The following is a 27,695-nucleotide window of genomic DNA, read 5'->3' on the forward strand; positions in this document are numbered from 1 at the left end:
TTTACATCGGAATATAGCCAGCCATTATGAAACTCCACCTCTATTCGTGCTCAAGAAAAATGGCGTGCTATAAACAATGGATATATCTCTAATAGCAATTCACACGAGAACGAGTATTGAAGCGATCAATCAATAAACCAATGAAAGGTAAAACTCGAAACTTTTGCTTCGCCACGGAAGCATGGAACTTTTAAATTGAACTTGTTGTTTGAAAAAAAAGCAATAGGTCCAATGTTTTCTGATGGCACGTGAAACTAGGGCTGGCCTAGAAATTATAGAGACATAAAAATTCTGTCATAAGCTTGTTTTCATCGGTTGAATGGAATTGAAAGTTGAGCTTCACTGTTCTAAAACACTCATCTTCACTCATTCTTGATTTTTACCTGTGTTTACATATAAAAGTCGATTGTTACCTTATATAACGATGTTGTTAGAAGCAAAAGTACACATTATTATTTTGTACTAAAATGGCAATAAATATTTATGAGCATTTCAAAGCTCTTGCCCATTCCTTAGTTCGGGTTCCCTCAGGTAACGTACATTATACCGGGTTTAAAAGGCTGGCCTACTTTCTCTAGCCAAAAATCATATATCGATATGATTTTTGAAGGGCTATTGAAGAAAACATACTTTTTCACTCAATATGACAATACTATATTAGAAGGGAACTTCTAGTATTGTTGTTACGTCATTAAAGTCTTCGCAAGTATTTCAAACAATTACTAATATTATCATAACAATTAAGAGCACATTGAATTAAATAATGAACACGACAATATTGAAAATTTATCCTCAATTTGAGGGATGTTATCCCCAATTTTCGTTTTCCTATTTCCTCTTTTTTCGCAATCAAAAACGAAACATACCCTTATTAAAACCAGCTTAGGCTTGGTTTAGGAATAAGTTATGTAGGAGCGTGGACTATCATCAACATATTTTAATGAATTGAATATGTACAATGTACATATAAGGACTTACTCTTTAGATTTACTCGATAAACACTAAAAGAAAAATTGCTTACTGGTCACTCAAACCTGAATCGGTTTTTCAGGGAACAAATGATCAATACGCATTACTTTTAATGAATGGTTCAAACTGTCAGTATTAAAACTGCTTTCAACGTCAAATAGTGATGTAACATTAAGTACTCGATGATACAATAAAACTGAAAATAAACTTCACTATAAAACAGCTGACATATTTTCCGAGAAAGTACTGAGAATTGTTACATTAATTAATTTACATTACTGTCAGCTTTTAATTATTATTATACATTTCTAAGAAATGGTAGAATATTATAAAAATATTTTTTATGAGCACGTGTAGCTTTGCAATATTAACTGAGCACCAGCTCGTGAGTTCTTGTTTTAATAACATACTGCAATGTAAAATACTAAGCTATTTTCGTTCTCAACTTGGTCATTTACATATACTATATTCTATGCTGATAACACTATAAGGAGTACTGCTTTTGTTTTTTTGGATTGTACTATAAACGCTTCGAAACTACTGAGCTGATTTGAAATTATTTAACTGTTGGGAAGCTGCACAATCAAAGGGTGACATCGGCTGGAAGTAGTTTCCACGGGTCGCGGGTAAAACTGCGGCAAACGGTATAAGATGCTATTAGGTAAATGCAGTTACCAAAATCATGCATTTACTTTTTAAGGGAAGATAAGAGGCTTTGTCTCAAATCTTAAAAACCGCAATAAGAAATAAGTATGTAGAACATAATATCAAGTCCAGCTTATGTAGCGGTGGTACCTAACCATCCCATTTCCCGGGCCTTAGGGAAAGTATTTGCTTTCAACTGTCTCGGGGCGATACGCTCACAAGGTCAGATATTATTATTGGCACTCGTTCGGTTACAACGATATTTGGCCTCAGAACTACCACTAAAGTCCCTTATATGATATTTGGAATATTTCCTTTAGTTATTTTTTGTTTTAAAAGATATCTATGGTTTGAAAGTTTGTTGTTCTTTTTTTTTGATCGTGAAAATGGTTAAAAGTTTTCCGTTTTCAAATAAAAATGCAAGAATTTGGAACTTACCAAGGAATTTTGAAATTAATAAAGTTTTTGAATCTCGGTTTTTTTTTTATTTAAATAACAAGAACAAAAAGAAACAAGCCGCAGTCCTGTTTCCTTCCTAGAATTGGGATGTGGAAAAGCAAAAAAAGTATTAAGAGGAAAAATCAATTTTAACAGGAAAAAACGCGAGCAATTTCGGTATCTTGGCGAAAAATTAAGAAAATCTAATATTGTATTTTTTTCTAAGGTTTAATAGACATTGTTATTCCTGTCACGCTCCCAAGTATTTATGATGAGGGTGAACGAACGGATTACTAAAAAAAGAATCGAATTTCCTCGACATCTCTCAATAGCAAAGAAGATTACAGTTTGACTGGGGCACCGAATCTTTCGGCCTTCGCCAACTAACTATATAGTACCGCTTAAAGTATTTATTCGTGTCCACATTAATATCGTTTAGGCAACGGACATGACAAGGATATCAGTAACCAATTTCGTGAAAATCCCGGAGATGGAATGATTTGTGTGGGAGGTAGCGTTCCTGTGGTATCTACTTACCTATTGGATTGTGATATACTCATTGAATATTGATGGACGTGGAGATAGTAGAAAAATGTATAACCTACTTGCAAAGCTGAAGACTTTTATATTTGTTGATTTGACCGCGATAATATCAGAATATGCTAGTCCGATTTCGGACTGGTCGAGGTAAGCTATTAACTTATATTATTGCATTATTTTATTTATTTATCCGGGTGCATGAAGCAATCCCCACGACACTCGGATGAACTCGCTGGCAGTCTTTAAAAAATATTTTCGTTAAAATCATATCCTTGCACCGTACTATTTAAAAAGAACAGTGCCTTACTGACACCTCAAAGTACGGAAGAAAATCCTTCCTTCTTCACGAATTCAAGCGTATGCATTGTCAAACAATAAAAACGAGTTCAAATCACACAACAGCCGTGGTTCCATTTACGAAGACACTGCATCGAAATCCTTGCGACGACATGAACGCGAGACGAACATACATTTTCTCGCCGATATCACGATATTATTCAACATATACTCTGAATATATTGAGAGAAAAGCTCGCGTTGTTCTAGAGTACTGGAAGGTATTACTGATGTGTTGGATTATGGACTTACTAGTGCCATAATGGGCGGATTGTTTGGAGAAGAGGTGACGAAAAGGCAGACGAATAAATACTTGTTTTTTGTGAGAATACTATCAATAATTTTATGTCAAAGAGCGGGTGAGCCTAACTTGTGTGTGTAAATGTGCATACGTTGCCTATGTATGCGTGAGTTCAGAAGCAATCAGTATTGGTTGGCTCGCCGAGTCATACATAGACATTGTGCATATATGTACAGTCTTCTTCAGGTCAGTGGTAACAGTTTTATAGCAAAATCCTACTTATTACTATTGAGTTAAGGTGCAGTTACCACTGATGTGCGGTCTACCGTACTTACATTTACACACTCAAGTATTTATCTCTCAGCATAAAAGTGAGAAGAAATTATTCGACGATTTCTCACACTTAAAAATAAAAGGCAGATACGATCCGAAAATAAATAACTTGGAAAAAGAGTGAGGATAAACGAGTATAACAATTCCAACCTTTCATTATCTACCTTTCTTTGTCTTCGAAAGTCGATTAAATTTCAATCAGTGAGTATTTTTCCGATACACGTGTCTGAAAGATTTCTTTGTCTTTGATAAGAAGGAAAATATCTATAAGATTAAAAATTCTTTGAAAATGTGCTTAAGATCTGAAGATTGAAACAATGCCTAGAAGTTTTTTTCCTTGGTGTTTTTTAGCCTTTTTATAGATACGAAATTTCTCCCTAGATTAAAAACTACATACGACAATTTCTCGCCGTTTTGTATGAAAAATAAACAGCATTTAATATCATTTGTGAGTCATCTCAGTACCAATAATACTTGTTAAAAGAGAAAGTTTCACTGAATGTATGAAAAAAATTAGACCGATAAATATGCGTAACAACTTTCGATGCAATACGCTAGTGCTGCCTGTACGAGATCAGAACATTAAGAGTGCAAACTTGTTTGTGCTCATGAATCAGTATGAAGATGAATGGTACTAAGTACGCGCATCACAAAGATCCAGTATTTATATAGCTGGTATAGATACTGAAAAAAATTATAGGATGCATGATGATGAGTTTGATTCACAATTTTCTAAAAAAAAACAACCGTGTCGGCCAACTATTTAGTCTGCAGTGTACTCTTAAGTTTTAGATTCGACGCATATTTGTCACTTATCAGAACTCTGCCGACAAGAGCATGTGAATCATAGGTGTATTATACTATGTAGGTATATTATGATGGCATGATTATAATAATAAGTTAGGACTACATCTTAATCTCGTTAGTTATTTTTAAAACATATTAGTCATCTTAATTACATAATAAAAATATTTTATTGAGCTACCATTGTGCAATATTATTAAACATTACAATATTATTGTAGTATCCATAACAAATCCCAAAATATCTAACTATGTTTTAGACAACGCATTTATGTTTTGAAAACTATATTGACAGCCTTTGTTTAATATACTAGACAGCAGATTAGTAACAGATCCATCTAATTTACATTGTATTACATTGTGCTCAAAAAATTAAGCAACAATAATAGTAATAACTGAAACATTTCAAAAACTGATTCTTTTAATATGAAGTATTTAAAAATCTGTTTGTAAGCACATAACTCAAATAAATTAATCAAAGATAAAAATAACACTCCGAAAAACTTTAAGTTCAATTTCAAAACCCACTGCAAAGCGAATTCAATACCGAGCTCGAATAAAAAAAACCGTAATATTTAAAAATAAATATTTTCTAACAAAAAAAAACTCAAATAAATATTGTATTCTCTAGAAACAAGTCATGTTTGAAGCATCAATGGAACCCTTTACACTTCAATAAACCGAAAATGACTTTAGCGACTCCATTCACCCGTAACTGAATTACTGTAATTGATTTTAAAGGCTTCATGTAACATACTTGATGTTACAACCTTCTATCTTGTCAATAGAGTCTATTTTTGCTTGGCAACTACATACTTTGGAATAAAACTATACAAAGTCGTCTAAACTGCCTAACCTTTTCCCAACTATGTTGGGATCGGCTTCTAGTCTAAACAGATGCAGCTGAGTAGAGGTGTTTTATAAGGAGCTACTGCCTATCTGACGTCCTCAACCCAGTTGCTCTGGCAATCCAATACCTCTAGGTAAAACTGGTTGTCAGATTTACCTACTGGCTTCCAACTACCCGTAACGACTGCCAAAGATGTTCAGTGACAGCATAATATTATAATATGTATCAATACATACTATAAAAGTGTAATACATACTATATTTAAAAAGATTAACCATGGAGTTTTTTAACCGTTTGGAATGGGCAACTAGAATCAAACTTATTGATATTTTTGATGTTAATAAGTGCTTGTAACATATAATAAAATGAATTGACTTTGATTTTAGAGTCTAGTTTAAAATTATACAAAGTGATGCATGTTTTAATTTAGAAAGATAAACTGCTTGACACGGAATGCATCAACACCTTTGTTTCTATAACTAAAGACAAATGGATTGTTGAACATAATATTGTTAAATAGATTCTATTTCTATTATTGCCTATTGACTAACTTAATGTCATCAGTGTTAGTATGAGCAACTAAGTAAAAATTTTATTAATCACGTGTTCCTATTCATTAAAACAGCTTTGTATTCTTGTCGCAGTTTTTCAAGAAAATAAATAAACAGCATTAGTTACAAAAACATACAATTTATATTATAGTGCAAACGACAATACAAACAGACACATCCGTATTTCACGACGCCCCCGCTGCGATTTGGGCCAGCACAAAATTAAGTAAGTCGGAACGTGGACTGCACTGTAAGATCTTAGCTCGCCTACACTAAGCAAGATGAAGATAAACATTATTTAACTTAACGTCAATAATAATATCTCATTCAAGCAGTCGATAATACCTTATCTAAGTCACTTTGTATACACGATAATCTTAGGGTCGCCAAATTGGCAATATGCAAGTCGATAGCAGCATAAACTGCGTGTACATAAACGGTTAGATAACGCAGTCGCATCGTTATGTCTTGGAGGCCATAATAGCAAATTATAACATGGTTCCCTTTCACATACGAGCTTAGAGAATTTAATCAACCGGAGACGCTACTGATTGTCGTGATTTCACCATGATAGTAGTGTAGCTCATAGTCATCTACCTACACACATTTGCGTTAATTTCGTCGTGTGCTCGAATCTAACTAGCTATCACTATATTTTACTATATGCCCATACCATCCCGTCGGGCTATGAGAGTGAAGGAACAGTGAGTGCGCAAATGTGTCTGCGCAAATGCTTGTGCACTATAATATGTCTTGCCCCCGCGCGTAATCTGGTAGACTTTTTTGCATAGATACTTTGTTCGCACGGCGGTTCCTGTTGGTTGAATTCTCCAAGCATACGATCGGTAACGTGAACCGTTCCGCGTAAGAAATATCCGTCGAACATCCAAGTTCGCGTGTTTCCCACCTCTATATCTATGGGAAGAGAAGATGGTTGGATTTATCGTTCGCCTACGGACGGCTATTTGCCGGTTGCAATACGGATTCGGAACAAGGATACATTATAAATGTTGGTTGCTTGGCTATTTGAAGGTATCCTTTAGACAGATTTAGATTCGTCCGTCGTTGGTACAAAGCTGTACGGAACCAAACATAGCAAATAAAGCAATTTCTGCGTACACTACTTAGTAATCTGCGTTATAGCTGTTTGAAAATGATATTCCATGAATAACTTTGGTTTCTAAAATGTAATTTCTGGATATTCTGTTTCAGTCTAAATATTATGCAATTTCCACTGCAGCATTTATACATGGGCCGTTTAACCTGAAAATGTAGTTGATATTAATGACGCATGTTATTTAATCAAAGATGTATCATTAATTAACATTTCATTAGAATTAAATTTTTGAATAAACATGAAAATTGCTGGTATTAGTAATATGTATAACCAACGCTGATTTATAATTTATTATTTCTCATATTACATAGCTCATACAGTAAAAGTGTAAACAATGTGAATTTACCCTAACTATGACTGCTGAGTTGTCAAAACCATCGTGTTTCACAATTCTAGTATGGATTAAATAAAGAAATACCTATTCTATTCACACCATTTTTAAGCAATGTCACTCGCACTTTCGGATCTGCATTTCAAAGTTTAATTCCAAAAAGGTTTCAAACTTATCCTTCCACTATCAGATCGAAGTCAATCTATGCTAACATGCTAACAGACACATTGTCGAGCGACCATGACGTAGCAAGTCCAATCGTCCACCTGTATGATTGTAGACATTCATTGTTCACGCAAGTGACCCTATCCTGCCCACTGCCCACGTCAAGCCAAATAAAGGCAATCTACAAAGACCTGATATGCACAGTACCACTGTTAAAACATCAAATAAACGAAGTTTGTTTGTTTGCAGAAAAACTCAATTAAAAGTCCATATAAAAGTTACCAGAGTGATGTTGTTTTGTTGTGAAAAGATAAAGATTGGAAAAAATAAAACGAATAATACAAGCCACAACAATGCGCTAATTAATTTAATGGAAGACATCATCAGCAACAGTCAATTTTTACGGCATTACCTGCCAAACCCGATGCAGCAGAAATAACACCACTTTGCATATTAATTGAAAAATCCCATTGAGTTTACGTTTCATATCCCGTAATCCACATAAAGAAACAATTTTTGATCTCTGTTTATACCAGGAATCGATTAGTTTGCGTGGACGATGCTGATATGGCAGCCATGTTTGTTTTCCACTCGTTTAACGGTAAAGCTTATTTTTAATTACAAAAGTAATGAAGGGAGAGTCGTAAAAATAACGTTCAGTAGCTATCTTGTTAAGTTGATCAGTCTTTTACGTTTGACAGTTTTTATGTTCGCGTTAATGGCGTATCAAGTTACATTATCTTCTAATTTATTCAGTACATCAATTATGTAAATGATGCGTCATAATTTAGAAAGAAATATGATTTTGATATTCTTTTTTTGCTTTTTAATAAATAATTGGTGTTCGGTTTACATTGTCGGAGGTTGTACGGGAAGGAAATAATGAAGGACCCGACCTTGGCATTTAATGTTGGATTTCAAATCATATTAATATACGATGAAGAACGTTGTATAGAACCTTCAAGTATTCAAGCTAACGTAAAGGACTCATTCGACCTACGCGATTAATATTCACACGAGAACCGTGGAGCCACGGAGGGAAAGCTAGGAATGTAACCCGTGGGAAATACCACCGCAACATGTCATAATTTCACTCAGCATTTTACATCTTACAATTTATATTTCAATCTTGTTCGTTCGTTTTCCCAGCCTATCGTAAAACTTCGGTTTACTTCGAAAGAATCTATGACATGGCGCGTTTTTAGTGTCTGCGTCGCGATTGGCGTTTGACCTCCGTGACCTTTTGGGAAAACTGATTTGTTTATGGCAGACTTTTCTGAATTGGATTTTCGGCTTTCTACCACGTCACCATAACAGAATTATAAAAATTGCCATGCAATAAAGATCATCGTAGACGTCGGATAAATAAATTGCGTTTCCCCAAAAAATATAATATTTTGATATTCGATCCCAAGAGTATCTGAATAATTAAACAACTGGTTCATAACAGTCAATGTTTTCTGTTCAAGATAACAGCAGAAACTCGAACGAAATGCAAACTGCCGAACATTATGACCTACATTTGGTTGTCGCGCCAAAAACTAATCATAAGAACCCGGCTGGGTTTCCGGGTGCTTTTAGTGCGTCCTTTATTAGAATATCCTTTATTACTTACTACCTACGTGTTTTATACAGAATCTTTATGCCACTGCTAATTCATATTAACTTCATAAAAAATAATAACGTCATATACCCACCTACCGTCGCCACTGGGCTCGGAAAAATTATGCACGTAAAATTTTTACAAGGCATCTCTAAAAATTAATTGTAACAATTAAGTATGGTGGGGCGACTAGATGAGTTTTACAGCTCCCCTAAAATTTCCCCTGGACGATATTAAAACGACACACCGTATTAAAAAAAGAGGGGATGAATTTCAATTTCACCCCAATGGGAAAATTAAACAATGATGAAATTGAAACCGGCGTGTTTAGTATCAAACGCGGTCCCTTCTTTCCCTATACATATATTTTAAATTATACCAGAGAGCCTGATACACCAGCTCAATATAATGAACATTGAATCAATGAACAAACAGGTAACATCTACAAATACCAATTAGGTACAATTAATAATAATCACAGAACTGAAACCTATTCAACCTCATCTCATACATAGACTAAAACACTATTGAGGCGAGTTAATCCCAATATGCTAGAGCAACCATTATTGATGAGTTATACTCATCATATATGAATGTAGCTATACATATTATGAGCACAAGTCAAAGGCATTCTAATCTCGTCACTCTATGAATGTTCAGCACATACTCCAGCCACTTAGGCCGTTTAGTTATAATATTTAATGGCAACATTTAGGTTTCATGCATAGCTCATAAACGTCTCGGATCTTATACCCACATGACCTAATATTAATAGAACAACAATCTGAATAAAGATAGTAAAACGAATAATTAAAATGATATATTAGCATATTTTCTATTTTATCTGCATACATTACATGTCAAGACACGACTAACTACCATTAAAAGGTTGACGACCTTTTGACAGCTACAGAAAGGTGAAAAGGTACTCATATAACGAAACATAGACTAGAGATGAGAGCTGTCTACGAAAGATATGAAATCAAATAAATTAGAACAAATTGTTCGATGCTTACTCGTAAGATCGGACGCCTATTAAAAATTCCAATCATTGTAATTTACGCTTTGCCGACAGGACATAAATCCGATATTGTCTGCGATATTAATGAAGTTCGGTGCCGAAGCTGACAATGGAGAAAAGGGTATTAGGATTTTTTCCCTTTTCATGTTGATACGAGTTAGCTCTAATGTGGTAGACAAAAGCCAGGTTTTTCTGAGCGCGGAAGTCACGAAATTATTAATACGTACTACATGCCCCTAGTACCAGCGACTGTTTTAATTCTTTTTATCTTATTCTTAAGCGATATAGTGCAAAATGTCAACAAATTATAACTTTATATTTTGACAGTTGTGTTGAATCTATTACGTCATATTTTATTTCAATTTCATTACAATTTATTGAGTATTTATTGTTAAATACGCAATTGCATTAGAGATAAGACAACCGCTCTAGTTTCTTGTCATACCGGGAACAGATATCAGCTTTTATTTGCATTGTTCTTTATTAAGTTAACCTCAATAAACTCATATTGTTGATTCCAGGATACATATCACCATTCTTTTGTTTTATTCTACAAATAACACATTTATATTCTGAGAATGATTGCACGGGAACTTTGATTATATTATGATTTTAAAAATATTCTTATTATTTTAATTCATTAGTTTAATTACATTAATAGCTGATATCATGGTGTATTGTATGAAAAGGGCTAATTAGCCACAGCTGGCCAGATTATCCGCTAATAAGTAATTTAAGTAAGGTATTGTTCATTTAATCAGTAAACAAATGTTATTAAGAAACATTAAAGGCATGTATTGCAAATGCCATAATTGCATCCATTTTCGGATGGATTAAGAGCTCGTTATCGCTAACTACGTAATATCCTTTCAATTTCGCAGATAATTAAAAAAAAAGCTTATCAGCTTTCACGCATCATTATAAAAATCCAGTATTTCACAGTTCAGTTTCATAATTCCAAACACGAAATTTGTCGCCGCAACATAAACTCTCTTTATTAAAAATTTCGTGGACAGGCATCGAAAAACGAAAAGGCCACGCGCCAGATCAAAGGTGAAACATCTGAAAGTCTAGCCCACTGGACGGTTAAACCCGACGGTCAAAGGGGTAACGTGTTGTTTATACTTTAATTTGACCGGATTACGTTAACGGCGTCTCCCGAAATATGTGTCCGGAAAATTCGTACTTGGATTCTGCACTTTTTTAAGCCTTCGGTATTAACTGGATAACGGCTTGAATGGAGGCTTTTGAATTCCCAGATCTGTGGCAGTTAAAGCTGATGATTAAGTCATTTGAAGCTGTTTTGTTTGCAGTAAAAATGGATTTATCTGACGTGTCAAGCATGGCTGCTTAAAGTAAAATTAATGCTAACATATAGCTCTATATCATCATACACTGAAAAAAGTTTTGAGTAACAAATAACAAACAATTGAGTAACCTGTTACATAAAAATAGTGACTACATAACTATAGTTCTTATTAGACAAATTCAGTTTTGTTATTAGAGATCTGTTATTAGTAGCTCGACAAAAATGATAACTTCTTAACAAATTAATTATTCACGTTGTACCAAAGTGTTCTAGAATAAATAACTTAATATGTGTATTATAAAACAAAAGTGTTATGTAAAAATAGCCACATTTTATTGTTAGCGCGTACAAATCCGTTTGGTTAAAACTTGGTCATGGGTTTGGTATAGTTCAGTTATTAGTAACATCACTATAATATTATTGTAACCAAACTATTTTGTTATTTGTAACTGAACTTTTCGGTTAAAAGTAACATAACTTTTTAGTTAGAGTGACTGCTCCGATCAGCCCGCGAAATTCAAATTTTCGTTTTTTTGCAATTTGCAGGCCAGTGCTAGGTTGTATGTTGATTAAAATATTGTTCGCGATTGTAAGACGTATGTAGTTACAGAACTAATAATCATCAAAAGCATCAGTACAATCCTCCAAGTTCTAAAAGGTCTAGCAATGACTTTGAATTTGAAAAAATCTTTTGATGATTATTAATTCTGTAACTACATACGTCTTACAATCGCGAACAATATTTTAATCAACATACAACCTAGCACTTCAAATTGCAAAAAAACGTAAGAAAATTTGAATTTCGCGGGCTACCCTGTAGCATCAGCCTGAAGTGTTTTTTTTTTTTCTTGTAGATTTTCATTTACCTACCTAGAAGTTTTAGCAAGATATATCCTTCCCCAAATCTTACCTACTATGGTATTCATTTCGGTTACAAACTTGAGATAGAATAAGAAAAACAACTTTGTTTTTTACAATTATATTTATTTATTAAGTATCAAATCAATTAATTTTAGTAGGAACTTATAATTAATTCAGACAAAGAGCTAGCACACTATACTAGCCAAACTTAGCTACATACACCAAAATAGTATTTAATATTCGATCATTTCCATTTTTCATCAGGTAATGTCTGTATAACTGGCAAATCTTCCACTGTATACAGCATTATTTGGTTGTTTGAGTCTGGAGTAGTATTAGTACACTGAAATATAAAATAATAACCTGATCAAACTCTAACATAGTTTTATATGACGACCACTGTCCGAGACAGTGACAGGGACTGATGGCTGAACATGCCTTCCAAAGCACAGGATAACCTACTGGACAGACAACAACCCTGGATTTGATTCGGCCTGCATTATCCTAATCAAACTGGGAACAACTTCACAAAATGACTTTCATGCTCTAAGTATTTTCCATGGGATTCAATTCCACAACCTCTGGATCAGGTGCCAAAGCCCCAAATCACTAGACCACAGAGACAGTAATGAAATTAAAAAGTAATCATTACTAACATACATACATGAATTATAACATATATACATGTTTTTATTAAATATTTTAATGTTAACTAGCAAATGTCACGCGATTTCACCCGTGTAGTTCCCGTTCCCGTACAATGGAGATAAAAACTATAGTCTATGTTACTCAGGGTAAATGTAGCTTTCTAATTATAAAAGGATTTTTGAAATTGGTGCAGTAGTTTTTGAGTTTATTCATTACAAACATACATACACACAGAAATACAAATCTTTTCGCTTTATAATATTAGTGTAGATTTAAATGACTAATTAAGTATTAATTATTGTTATTATTACTTACAGTGTTCTCAAAAGCATTTGACATTATATTGGTCAAAAGTTTGATTTGTGTCGTCAGCTTAGCCCGGTGTCCAATAATTGGCACTAAGTCTTTCAGGTCAGCCTCTGACAACATTTGGAGAGTCTCCACATCAATGGATTCTTCTGAAATAATATGGATAAGTTTAGTCTTTTTATCTCCGCACTAAGTCAGTTAGTCAGCTTGTTTACTAGTACCACGGGACTTTTCTTAATAAAAATAAGAGTTGGTTGGGAGAGGACAGGCCCTAGGCTATGTAGGTGCGGGGGTCAGTGGTTCATCTTTGGGTATGGTAGGTATGCAGTTAATAATATCATACACTAGGAAAGCAAAAGATCTGCATAAATAGTCAAACAATAGCTCATAACAGTCCATTGCTGAACATATATGCGTTCTCCAATACTGCAGAATCTGTCATAATCTTCATGTTTGGAAGAAAACGCTGCTACCCGTTTCCTGGCCTACGAAGGTACCTATTAGGCGGTAAACCTTGACATCAGTCGCCTTGTGCGACACCCTGATGTGTAGTAGTATGGTGCTTGCTTTTCTACTTTTCGGCAAAGTAGCACTACGCATCTAAGAAGAATGCAAAAGTGCATCTAACGGGAAATGCCCTGTTTAAAATAGTGATTTAACGAATGAAACACTACCTATTGTCCTAATTATGTAAGAAATAGAAGTGAAAAACACTCACCCAAAAATTTTGGAATGTAAGCTTCCAATCCCCAAGACCGCAGATAATCCGAGATCGTTTTCTCTGCCGCCTCGTCTAGCGGCGGCGGCTCCATTCTTGAAATCTTCTTGACGTTGCTTGATGATATATGATTCATGCATAAAATCGAAAACGCCGGCTTTCCCGCTCGCCATAGACGATGCACATTGCACAACAGACACACATCCACTACCTAACCTACACTCGCCTCGCAAGTACCTACTCGCAACGCAACACGAGAAGAACAGGTTTCTACAGGACTGACCGTTAGTGTTTGATGTAACCAAAACGTTTTGTTATGCGCAGCATAACTTTATTCACCACCTATTATATTGCTGTATTACTGATAACCAAAAATATTCTAAAACCAACATAATCAATATTAGTTGATCTCAGCCAAATTTTTTGTTTATTTTTAGTAACTTTGCAAAACAAATCTCAACAATACTATTTAGCTGGTAACAAACTAATATAGCAGACTTGAAAAACAGCAACTATTCGTTAAAAAAATAGTTTTAGTTGGGTCAACTGTAAAGTCACAAGTGTGTAGAGTATAGCAAAACATATTATGTTGCAAAGTGCCGAAACCGAATTTTGTATTGGATAACATAAAATTTTGTAGCTTATAACCAACTCAAATAACAAAAATATTTTTGTAAAATGCAACAGAAGCAGTTGATCAATACGTAAATGAAATTCGTTTGTCTTTTATCAAGGTTTGGTTATTTGTGAATTAACTCAACTAGTTTTGTAAAATACTTTTTTCAGTGTAACTAAAATACTATAAAACTTGTTATTCTCATTAAGAAACAATTAAACAGAGCATTCAATAATTCGACCCTCTTTAATCACCAGGGGTAAATATAATTGTTGACACGAGCAAAGAATAAAGCTCAATTATGTGCAATTAATTATTAGTAAACAAACACATAGGAAACTCGGCTACAATTCATACTAAAAAGCAATACAGAATAATCTTTACCAATACAATTTGTTTTCTCAAAGTGTGAATCAAATCAGACAATACAAGTCCCATAAGTGGTAAGTATTTGATGAGTAAATATGAAATAATTACTGCGAATGGATTACAATTCACTCTAGGGATGTGACGAAGCATCTATATCATGATAAAGTTTCGATAAATCTCTTCTCCGTTTCCAATAATTTAAAGTCAAACGTTACGAGAATCGAATTGCAGTGGTCTTGGGCATCCAAGTTTTGACTTATTGAGCCAATTGGGAATCGTTCCGGCTGCAACTCCTGTGTCTTTTCCTAACAAGAAGGTTTTAGTTGGACTGCCTTGTTAAGATGATATGTACTCACCTACGTAACAAGATGAAGAAATGATTGATTTTTATGATATGATTTATTTTTACGCTTAACAGACTCGATGTTTACAAGATCGCCTGACATAACATCCCTAGTTTACAATTGTAATGCAATTATGGCAGTGGTCAATACGCTATTGGAGATCAGTCAAAGACGAAGTGGCAAAGTCATACAAATTACAAGTTTACTGTCATCCAATTATGAACAAATACAACTGGTAAAATTATATTTCAATCGCCGTTCATATTACTATTAAATCGAAAATTATATATCAGAATTATGATCATAATGAAACGAATTTCAAAGAATCAACGTTATTTGATAAATAAAATACCAGTACCTAGAATTTAATTTATCATGACTGAATGAGAGGTAATTAGAGAAGAGTTAATTAATACTGATGTGTATTTGGAATCCCTACGGTCACTACACAAACACACATATGTATTACACATTGCACGTAACACGGTCTAGAAGATCAGTCTATTAACAAGACCATCACTAATTCAGAATATAATATCGGGACAAATAAATAAAGTAGGGAATTTTTTTCACACACGATCGGTTAGCCCCATGGTAAGTAATTAACTTGTGTTATGAGTGCTAACACAATTGATAAACTTTACATATGGCTACATTGTATACATATTCCAGCACCCATAGCCAACAAGCATGCTCATTACACAAATGTCGACCGAACCGGGAATCGAGGATCTCAGGTTCGGCAGTCCGGTATGGTGACCACTGCGTCATCAAGGTCGTCAATTAGACATTAATTAGTCATCCCTTATTTGCACAACAGCAATTTGATAGCCAATACACAAACAGACTGCGCATACCTCGATAATGTAACAATAATAACAAATGCTAAATATTTACTTTTAATCAAACAATGTTATGTAATAAAATATTTTGTTTATTAGGGTTCAACGGGGAATTTTCCAACTGAAATAACTAAAGGCCTTCTGTCAAATAATGTTAGAATGATTTATTATACGGCAATATTATTATGGAGCAGATATTTCAGCAATTTAGTAGGTAAATTAGGAGGGTTCTGAAAATCTGATCTAATAGGGCGTTCACAGTAGCGGATTTCTCGACGAAGTACACAATTGACAAGTTCAAACGATGACACATGAAGCCGAGCGATAGGTTTTTTGGTACTCTGAATGTGTTGCGCATAAAAAATCGAGCGGAAAATCCGCTAGCGTAAAAAGCGTTGTCAGAAACAAGCTCCATTACTTAGTTCTATTGACAGTTAAAATGTCGAGACCCCCATTAGTCTAGGGGAATGCGCAAAGCTGGTGATTTCCTCTAATCCATCCCGCAGTAAAGGACTGCATTCCCATCAGATTCGGAGAGTGATTGGAATAGAGTGCACTTGCATCTACGCACGCACTCGTGAACTATAATTATCTGCAATATAGCTAGTAGATTCACACCTGTTCAGACTGCTTTCGTAACTGAGTTCAAAATGGTGAACATTTTTAAACCACTGCAGTCGTAAATGCTCGAAATTGCTCATATGAGATCATATGAGAAGATGAAATATCTATTTAAAAGTGTATCCTATAATGAGAATATATATTCTCGCTAGATAAATAGACCATGTCACAACCCATTGGTCTGTAATACGTTAACTCTTGCATCAAACTGTATTACCATTCGGGATGGTGTATGAAATGTATTTCACGCATTCCAGAATATTCGTTTAAGCTTTAGCTAGATAAATTCCATTATAATTTGTAGGGTTGTCACCAGTTAAAAACATAGCTGGGAAAAACTCGTTATTTTTCTACGCTTTTTCCAAAGAATATGGGATCCATCCAGGTTCCATTCGTGGAACTTGCATACTGTATCAATACTTTTATAAGAAAGCGACACCTGAGCTACACAACAAAAATTCTGGGTAAAACCGATTAGAACAGTTTTCAGAATTTGGGTTCCTGTCAACACAGTTCTCGAAACAGTGGGTTGATGACTCATCAATGAAGTTCATAAATGGGTACTATTATAATCATCTGAATACGCTTATTAAATGTACTTGTATTAAACCAATATTCATGTCATTAACCGAAAATAGCTGAATTTGCTTCATCAAATGATTACCTACCTGTGTTTGAATATTACGCTAAACCGCAGATCAAGAAGAATTAATTGCATGTTTGAATACAGTTGATTGGTTTCCCCGATAAAGTAAAACAACGGCTACCTTCGAATCGAAATCGTAATTAATTGGGAAAACTTAGCAAATACTCGAGTCGATATTCCATTGAACGAAGGCAATCAGATTAGAGTTAATTAGTAGAGAATTGGGAACCCTACGAAGTAAGTGTTGAATATGAGCGCGCGCGTGCGTGCTGCGCGCATTGTGCGAGGGCGCGAGATTGGAGCGTGCGGTTTGCATCCGGACTAACACAATGGTCATTTCGATTAGTATCGCGATGCGATCTGTGAACGGCACAGCGACGGCCATTACACATCCTGGAAATGATGTTAGCTTACCTGTGCCCGGTCAGACGGCCTGCCCGACGCGCAGGCCATTCAAATTTCTATTTAGCACATCCTATAACGCATTAATGTTTCACGAATCCATCATGTTTCAACGTTCGTTGCCAAATATATTTCTCATTGCGAAAAGCACAATGTTTTTGTCATTTCATTCAACTGTTATCATTAATTTAGAAACTTTATTTATTGTCCAATTCGTTAGTTGTAAAAGCAATCAAGAGGAGATTGTGAACTACAAAAAGCAAATCAAGAATGAGACATTTTTCAAAACAAACGGTCGTCGTAAAGCAAGTTCGCAGACGGTGCAGAGAAGGTGATATAGGGAGGAAAGTTTAAATTTATATCAAGATCACGTGGCCGGGTCGAGTCGACGTCTCACTCTATCGCGCACTGCTATAAACTCGAGCCATCTCCAATAAAACTTTGACTCGTTTGCACTTACAAGAAAATAATACTGCTTGCTTACTTTCCGATTCGATCCGCCAACGAGAACATGAAGACTGAAATGTTTCGACGATGTTTAATTTATTACATTTGCAAAGAGCTATAAAGGTTTTTTTGCAAAGAACTGTTATTGAGCGTTCATTAAAATAAAATAAAGGGCCACAAAAATTCGTCAAACGGCTGTTCTGTAATATAGAAGTAATCCGACCGTGTGAATTAATTTCGGTAAGAATCAGATATGAAATGAAACTATTAGTATCGACATTCGCCTAATCGTTTCTCGTTTTGGGTAATATGTTAGGAGCACAGTTAATACGACAAGTGCCTGATTTGTGCCAATAATTGCTTACATTAGACTCGGAGCACGTGCTAATGGCAGAGTAATCGATTAAAACGGTCCGATTACCCATATGTACGGAACACTTACACGTGTATCGACTTCTGCAAGAAATTTTCCCAAAATTATTTATTTGGTCCCAATAAATGTAATAACGTCTTGTACCGAATGAAGGGAATAATATATTCATTGTGAAAGTATGTATGTGGGCTCATAAAACATGAATTAAACGGAAAATAACTAAATTGGTGTAAGTTTTCCTAAGACATTTCCTGGAATAATTTTAGACACATGATATCTGATATGTTTACAAGTGTAGCTGCAGACCCTGCAATTTTGTGGTTACATTGTAATAGACTAGGACTGTAGTATCTAAATTGTAGAGAAGCAAGACTTTACATGACAAACTTGGCTACCTACAGTGCAGCTACAATTAATCTGTCAACTATTTCACCGCCCATAATTCACAGGTCATAAAACAAAGATGACACACAAAGAAAGATAATAATATCCCAGTTTTCACGTGCAGCCTAGTATTTAATTTAATTCAGCATCGTCTGTGGGCCTACTTGGCACAACGTCAACCATGCACTCGCATCCCACCCGACTGTGTTTATACACAAGCGTATTTCAACGTGCCAAAATTTGGATAAACCATAGTTTTAATGCAAAATCGTTGTACGAACAAACATTAAAAACGAGAGTTACATCGAAAGATTTAAAGCTTGTAAATCAACATCTTTAGGAAGCTTAAAATCGTAATGTAACATTAAAATGCTGGCGTTTCGTCGTAAACGGACATTGAACCGATTTCCGTCATTAATTTGTAAAAATAAACGTATTTAAAGCGGTCAAACTAGTTTACTGGCGAATTCTGTTGTTACTGAGGACTTCGAACAATTGTGTGGTTTCATTGAAACTATTCATGTGAATCGACAATACAGAGGTGATTTATTTGAATAGTGTACAGTAAGTTTCAGTAGCCATGATAGACATGAGTGTATTGTCAGTTGAACATATACATATTTGTAAAGAATTAACTTGGGCAGCTTGATATCAAAGTTATGATAGTTGCTAGTGATTGCGGGCAGCTCAGTAAGATAGGCAACAGTGTTCTATTGTCTCCTTATAATAACAATAACATGATGATCAATTCCCTCGAAGGGTGCGTGATTGTACGGTCGTTCACCAAACTACATGTACTACTTACTAACGTATGTACAGACCTATGACTTCGTGCAGTGACCTAGCGGTCTTTGTGAATGAAGAATTCCATGAGGAATATATAATTTGCCGAAAATTATATCTTCATCATCTTTCATCAATTCTATTAGGGCTGGCCACAGCATATTCTTTTAAACGACTTCACAAAAGGGTAGAGGTTCCCACATAGAGGATAGGACGTCTGACACGTGACATTTTGTATTAGGTACATTTCCATACGATTGAATTGTTAATACTTAATGTCTAATAAAATGAACATAAGACAAGAACTATTTTAAATTTAATTACACGCTCGCCACTTTCTCATGGCTATCAATAATAATAACATTAACGTTGTTTCTTTGAATGTAATCTTAAATCTTTTTATTCTAAGTATTGTCTTGTCGACTTAACGATAAGCCAGTTACACGAACTTATTGTTAGCAATATTTATCGCATATGACAATGACCGGTACTAAGTAAAGAGTTTTAGTCATTAAGGTTATAATCCTGGCGCCAGACGGGACAATGATCGTTAGGCTAAAAGAATGCCCTTTGTCTATGGTTTTCTATAGATAGGCGAGAAAAAAATGTCCTAGTAATAATAGATACAGGGATCAATTCTCCAAGAATAGTCAAGAAAAGTTAAATACAATCTTCCACCAACGGTTCAACCCGTTTCCTGAGAGAACTACTTATATAGACCATCGAAACTAATTATAGAAGTAAACCTATAAGTATGTTATTTATAAGCTCTACAATTTTCATCAAAATCCATTCAACAATTTCTACGTGGAAGAGCAACAAACCTGCATACAAACATTCAGGTTTATAATATCAGTAGGGCTCAAGACATAAATTATAATAAACCCAAGACAAGGGTTAAATCAAAAACAGATCCTAAATACACGTAAATAACAGTACATAATTGCTGTCTGCCGTCTCGTATCTCATTACAAATAGTACCTCCTACCAAGCACAACCAAGTTTTTATTTATTGCAAAACTTACTCGACTTTAGATTACAGCTGTTCTCACATTGTTCAAGCTTTCTATGTGAGTACAGAACGTAGGTACTTAGTCAAGTTCTTATAAAACCTGAGTAGATGATATATGTAAGTATCCATCATCATCATCTCCCGAGCCTTTTCCCAACTAGGTTAGGGTCGGCTTCCAGTCTAACCGGATGCGGCTGAGTACCAGTGTTTTAAAAGAAGCGACTGCCTATCTGACCTCCTCTACCCAGTTACCCGGGCGGCTAGACTGGTGTCAGACTTACTGGCTTCTGACTACCCGTAACGACTGCCAAGGATGTTCAATGACAGCCGGGACCTACAGTTTAACGTGCCATCCGAAACACAGTAATTTCTCGAACTTGAGAGGTTGGTTCTTTACCCACTAGGCCTTTCTACGTTCTTTTAAAACATGAGTAGATGACATAAGTATCCATCAAAAGAAATGAGTGAAGATATCATAAAACCCTCTATTTCTCGGGCAACAAAGTTATTACATGAAACTTTATACTGCCTGATATTACATAAAAATGGGGCTGCGTAAACAAATATAAAACATCATTTGCTTTATGGGTATATCGTTACTTAAAGTCCTGGTTATATTAGATTTTTTTAACTCAATTATGTTTTTATTTTATTGAAATACTAGCTATTCCTCGCGGTTTCAGCCGGGGAAAAGTAGCCTATGTCCTTTCGCAGGCAAAACTATATGTTTATGTGTACCATTCATTTAAAGCGGTTCAGTAGGTTTGGCGTAAAAGCACGACAGACAGACTTGATGTTATTAATAAGGATAAATAATGAATATAATATTCCACTGATTAATATTAATTAAAAAGGGAATTTTATTAGAGCATGTTTCGTTAACGAGCACCTCGTTACGAAAGCTGCGATGGACAGTAATAAGGTCTGCTAAGCCGAGAAATAAATGAATAACTACGTTTGAAACTAGTAGGTAAATATTTCCGACCTGTTTGAATTCAAAACATGCAGTATGTATATTGATGTCAATACATTTTGCAATTTGTTTTTATTTAGGTACATAATTTCTTTAAAAAATCCGAATGGCGGCCATATTATTTTACAGCCGATAAAAAACTAGGTACTACCATGTGATGTCACTACGTTGGACAACAGCTTTTCATCAAGAATTAACCAATGTTTTGTTCTGATCAATAAAAACAATATCATATTTCCTGGTACTGAAATTAAAGGCTTTAAGGGTGTCATTATTGATTCTTGGAACTCTCCGATTAAACACTCGTTGCAACATTTTAATATTAACTTCGAAGCGATTTCAATTAAAATTAAATTCAAAGCCTTCAGAAAAATAATGAAAAGCCATTTGATTACAGGATTAAATAAAAGTTTTGTAGAAATAATCTGAATTAAAGTTAATGAAGGTATAAACGAGATTAATCAAAGTACGATCCTACTAATGTATGAAACAAAAGCAAAGCGTTATTTAGTGTCAGACCACGTCTGTCTACGACAGCTATTGAAGCGTCAATGTCAGACCTTCACTTCTAACTCTTCACCTTTTGCGCGACGGGTCAATAACTTCTTACTTAATAAAGTAAAGTAAATAAAGTGATTCTTCATAAGTAGCTTCTGAATTTGTTTTTGGTAAACATGTTTAATTTACTCACAAAAATAAATTCATACTCGGCCTACATATTCCGGTGAAACGTGATATTACTTTTAAGTATTTCTAATTTATATGTCTCTAAAAATGCTGAAACCACTTAATGTCAAAGTCGTATACATGTGGCAAAAATAAAACTCAGAGTATCTATAATCGTTCTCAGTTCTAAAAATATCCCTTTGTCCGGCACTTGGGTAACCGTTTTATTTTAAAACAAAACGGAGTGCATGTGTCCGTATTTGAACTCAATATTTTATTTCTGGCAAAATACAAGCATTTCTTAAGCCCTTAATTGTTTCCACAAAGCCTTGAGCAAAAACAAATAGAATAATTGCATTTAACTAATTAAATTTAATGTGAACACAGGAAAATTATTCGGGAGTAAGACTGGAGGCTGCTAAACGCCATCCTTGCGTAATCCCTTGTATAAACAGCCGCTTGGTACAACAGCGCACTGATGAAAGAAAACAACCTTCCTAAATTAGATAAATTAATGTGGCCCACAAATCGCCCTGATTAAATCGCTCTAATTATAAGAGACTAGCTTTTGCCCGCAACTTCGTTCGCGTGGAATAGTGACTACCAGCAGATTTTTGATTTGACCAATAGATGGCGCTATATGTCCAGAATAATTTTAATTATAAAAATAATATTTTTTTTGTAATAAAAACTATCCTATGTCCTTTCTAAAGTTTCAAACTATGTCTGTAGCAAATTTCACACAAATCGGTTCAGTAGTTTAGGCGTGAAGAAAAGACAGACAGACAGACAGACAGACGGACAGACAGACAGACAGACAGACAGACAGACAGAGTTACTTTTGCATTTATAATATTAGTTTGGATTTAATTGTCTTAGGCGGCAACAAAAATTAATTAGAATCACAAGTGTTGAGCTAACATATCATGTTGTGTTTGACGTTAATTTGAAATGAGAGAAGACAATTGTTTGGTATATTTCTCCGTAATATTATGATGGCAAAGCGGGAATTCGTGTGACGTGAAACAAAGCTCGCATCTTTGTACTTGTGCACGGTATACGAAAATTGAGATACAAATAGAACATAATCATAACAAACTACTTTCATAAGACCACCAAATGTGTGCATATTTTTGGTACCGTACGTCCTTTTTCACGCTCAAAAACGGTTGTTTTGCGGCCAAGTTTGAACACGTAAATCTCGAATTTGAAAAACGAAATACATTATACATAGGAACAAGGAAACAGCCTACAAGCCAAAACGTATGAACGTGATTAAAGCTAGATGGCAACTAAATCAAAGTCTAGTCGAATGTCTAGCACAGCTGACTATGCATCAGAGCGTCAAGAACATTATCTGCCGTATATTTCATTCCCGCCATCACGCGAACTTAATTAATAGTTACCACTCCTGAAACGTACTATTATAACGTCACTGTTTTAGTACTTGGCAGCATGATGCCACGTTTTTATAAAGTCGAGTAAAACATGCAATGTGTTCTGGCCTTTAAGCGTTTGCAATTAGCTGTTGGGAGAATATAGACTGACGTATAGTTTATTCAATGTCTCGTAGAATAACTATCAATGATAATAAATATAGCAATAATCAATAAGTATTACGTACAACACAAAAAATCCTGAATACATATAGTACTTCTAAGACTACCTACTCTATCTTCTCTATTTAATTTTATGTCCACAAGGAGCACCCAAGAACACGTAAGATAAGAAAAAATAACGTTTACAAGCTTCAAAGTGAAAACACAACTTGAGTAACATAAAGTTTCTCCTTTTATTGCCACTTATGCGTAGGTCCATTTATATTCGAAGTGCTCATAAGAAGTAGCAAGTCATGCGTGGGTGCATCGCGTCGCCAGGAGCCCTTAAATCTATCCAATCCCATATTCATACAATCTCGTGCACCGGATCAAGTACTCTCGATCTAAAAGCTTCGATTCCGGAATATATAGGTAACAGTGCAGTAAAACCACCTATTTGTGGTTGCAGCAAATCGCTGTTTAACTCTTTCGTACAGTTTACGACTGCCATAAAAGGAGTAAATTTACCGTACCACTATTAAAATCTATTCTCGTAGGTGCAAACGTTAGGGCCGCTCGAAGGAGATCTTCGGCTATATAGGGCGGTTCTATCGCACTAAATCACCATTGCTCTCGTGAAACAGGTCTTTACGTCAGCCAACTTGGATAATTAAAGTACGTTTGAGAAACAACGTAAACAAACAAGTTTATGTGACTTCTTTATAGATGCTCGAGTGAGGTCTGGAATTATGACGGACGTTTATAGGCATGATGCAATTTTAGCCTATGATCTTAATTACTTTCAAAGCATGAAGCATGTCTAAAATGAGAGAGTGACGTTTAGCACAGATGGCTCGAGAATAAAAGACAATAACGATGATTCGAAGGAATATTACTAAGAAGAGCTGTGTTTGTTTTGCGCGTGCTCAGGAAACTGTCCCAGTTGCAACACAATAATAAACCTAGACTAGGAAGCCAGGCTTATGTACAAGGATATGAGTTTAGTTGGGTAAGTATTCTTGCTAGGTTCTAATACCTTTCTTTACGAGTAACATAAACTGAGATGACTTGTCTCTGATGTAAGTCTGCAGAGGATAGTCCGCAGCGAGATCTTATGGGAAATTAAAATTCTAGTTGTGTTATGAGTTTCTTGGCGAACTTATTAGCGCGTTTTTATTATTTTAGTAGTTAAAAATCACCACACGTCTTAAATGTAAGGGACTGTGATAAATAAACTAAGATATTCAATCGAGAATTGATGTCAACAATTTAATTACTCATATTGTAGCTTGACTGGCAGCAAAACTAATCTCAGAAAAAGGTCAACGTCCTGAAGACAATAAATTGAATGGCCCTAATGTGTATTGTTATATTATTGCTTATTTTGTATTTGCAATATCGCTAATGAAACATCATACATGTCATTGACACATGGTTAAACCCAACCAATAGACAATAGGTCTATCGCAATTTATACCTCTTTACCAATTAATTTACAAACAAGCCATAAATTAATAAAAGGCTCGTGTTATTGGAGTCTAGTAATTGTCGAAAGTAGCACAGTCTGAAGGTCCGGGTTCAATGACCGATCGGCTATGTAAGGTTTTCTATTAGGAAATTCTCAGAAGCGGCACTTAGAATTTATACACTAATTATTAATGGCAATAGAACCGCCCCTGTGTCAAGTAACCTATGACATAATTTAGTGGACACTTCGATATAGGAATTTCTGGGGAAAACACGTGTGACGTCATAAATCCTTATAAATTATGGAATAATGGAATACGTGCAATATTTACATGTCTTATTTATATTGAAGTTCTCTGTGGCAATATTGCCAATCCAAAGGTATCTCACTGAAGTCCAGTGTTGAACTGAATTGACGTACAAATAGGTAGATGTATATTGCGTACTATCTGTCGAACATCAGTTGCAAGAGTACAATATCGTAGCGGCGATCGGACGACGACGAATTTCGAGGTAACAGTTACAAATAGTCAATCCCAAAAAATCTGAAAGAACTACGTAGGACTAGTATAACACGATAACAGACGGCTCGCAACACGAAATCGCATCAATCTTTTGTCACGACACCATCCAATTCAGCATGAATTTCGATCATACGCCGTTTGTTTGCTATAGAAGAACAGGTGTTCCGATCCTCTGAGTTATTGCTTACTCCACACGTGAATAATGGCCGAACAGTTACAACGAACGTTTGCACTTTTTCTATAGCGTCCACCCGATAATTCGCAGTCGACCGTTCGACAGCACGTAGCTTGGACACTTAGTTTTATTAGCATCGAATGGACTCAGGTATTCGGAATTTACTTCGACCCATTTGTTTTTCAGGTCCCCCTTCACACTGTTTTTCACCCAACGCTGAAAGGATTTTGTTGTGCCGACTGCAATCACAAAATAACGAAGCGAAATGAACCAATATTCGAGCATATGGACGATTGAAATCATTTCAACAAAACGTTACTGAAAACAATTGAATAGTATTTAGTCACGCACTTTAAAAGAATTAACATAATAAAGAAAAATGAGGAAACAAAAAATCTCAAGAATACTTATGTTGTTGCTTGAAACTTCAAGAAACAAAAGAACACACATTTAAACACTTTTCTTTACAAAATGTGCGCATAAAGAGCAGTTCGTGCTGTATTATATGACATTTAAGGTTATTTTAGTCATTCACATTCCAGAAAAAGTGGCTTACAAAATTATGGCTTATCATTTTCTAAATAACTGGTAAACAGGAAAATTGAAGCATTAAATTTATTTGTCATAATTCAGGAAAATGACTCGTTACTAATATTTATTACTTATTATAGGTACAGGAGAATGTAAGCACCTAAATACATGTAGGTTCCATTTTATTCCTACCATTTATCAATGCAAGACTTCACAACGTGAGCACACCGGTTTGAAACAAACTCTTAATTAATTGCTTGAGTGCAAAACAAGCTATTATATAAATCTTCGGCGTTGTGCTGGGAACTTTCATGTAAATATATTTGTTTTACGCCAGCTGCCTGTGACGTTTCTGTATGAACATATTTGACAATCGCGACGCCATTGAAAACCGTGTCTGAACACGTTGGTTGTAGCGAAAACGAATTTTGCAAATACATTGTTGAACTGACAATATTGGTAGATGTTTGTATAAAGATCGAGGCGTAGGAAATTATGTAAGGTTTATTTATTGTAGATACTGCTATCAATAAGACTTAAATGAATTGATTTTTATTATGATAATCATGACCCGTTTGTTTTAAAGTTTTCACGGGCCTTTGCCCAACAAGGAATCAAGTCTCCTGCATAGAGGAATACGGGTTTTATAATCTTTTATGTTACCCAAACGTTCAGTTGATTACTCCTAGACATTGATATGAAACAATGAATTTTGTTGCATTGTCAAAATGAAAATTCGTTCGTCACACTGACGGAATGCGTCAACAGCCGCCAGCTAATTTAGTTCCATAATTACCGTTGATTATAATTATTTTGAACATAACCACAATAGCAATTTAACGTAGTGGTATGTCGTATTATTTAACTACAATATTGAAATGCTATTTACACATTAATAAGCACTTAAGAACATAAGTAGCTATGGTTGGATCATAGGATCAAAATTAGACTGCTCAGTTGTTAATGAATGGTTTAGATAACAAAATACCAGAGTGTTTGCGTACTCGACTACAGGACACTTGGTTTATTGAGAACTAACCTACAACTATAATGTGAAAATAAGGCACTTTTGATTTATTTTTAGATCGCTTGTTTTCGGAATTCACAGGTCAAAACGTAAACATTCTAGACAGTCGGGTAAAAAAAAGACTACAAGCGTAGCAACCCATGTATTATCCTATTAGGTATAGATATT

The 27,695-nt window shown here is 35.0% G+C and overlaps 2 protein-coding genes across 7 annotated transcripts in view; both read right to left on the reverse strand.

Annotated features, from left to right (window-relative positions):
• The window catches only part of LOC126055824 (furin-like protease 1), a 159,203-nt gene that overhangs the window by 109,662 nt on the left and 21,846 nt on the right, over nt 1-27,695 (reverse strand). The window lies entirely within an intron of this gene.
• LOC126053534 (uncharacterized) lies at nt 12,215-14,575 on the reverse strand. 2 transcript variants are annotated; one of them, XM_064038913.1, is made up of 3 exons: nt 13,788-14,575; nt 13,076-13,215; nt 12,215-12,455 (listed from the first exon to the last, which is right to left on the reverse strand). In XM_064038913.1, exons 1-3 carry the CDS (start codon nt 13,921-13,923, stop codon nt 12,357-12,359), a joined length of 375 nt encoding a protein of 124 aa, XP_063894983.1. In that variant the 5' UTR covers nt 13,924-14,575; the 3' UTR covers nt 12,215-12,356. The 2 variants fall into 2 exon arrangements, with proteins under 2 accessions (XP_063894983.1, XP_063894982.1); XM_064038912.1 differs by having other exon boundaries at nt 13,076-13,218.

The sequence above is a fragment of the Helicoverpa armigera genome, chromosome 17 (genome assembly GCF_030705265.1).
Source record: "Helicoverpa armigera isolate CAAS_96S chromosome 17, ASM3070526v1, whole genome shotgun sequence".
Taxonomy (NCBI): Eukaryota; Metazoa; Arthropoda; class Insecta; order Lepidoptera; family Noctuidae; genus Helicoverpa; species Helicoverpa armigera.

Bases quoted from the DNA above. Each gene is read 5' to 3' on its own strand.
- LOC126053534 (XM_064038912.1), bottom strand. From the start codon at position 13,923: ATGAATCATATATCATCAAGCAACGTCAAGAAGATTTCAAGAATGGAG. The intron at 13,219-13,787 runs GTGAGTGTTTTT...ATATTATTTCAG, and splicing joins TTACATTCCAAAATTTTTGG to AAGAATCCATTGATGTGGAG. The intron at 12,456-13,075 runs GTAAGTAATAAT...TTTATATTTCAG, and splicing joins CAAATGCTTTTGAGAACACT to TGTACTAATACTACTCCAGA.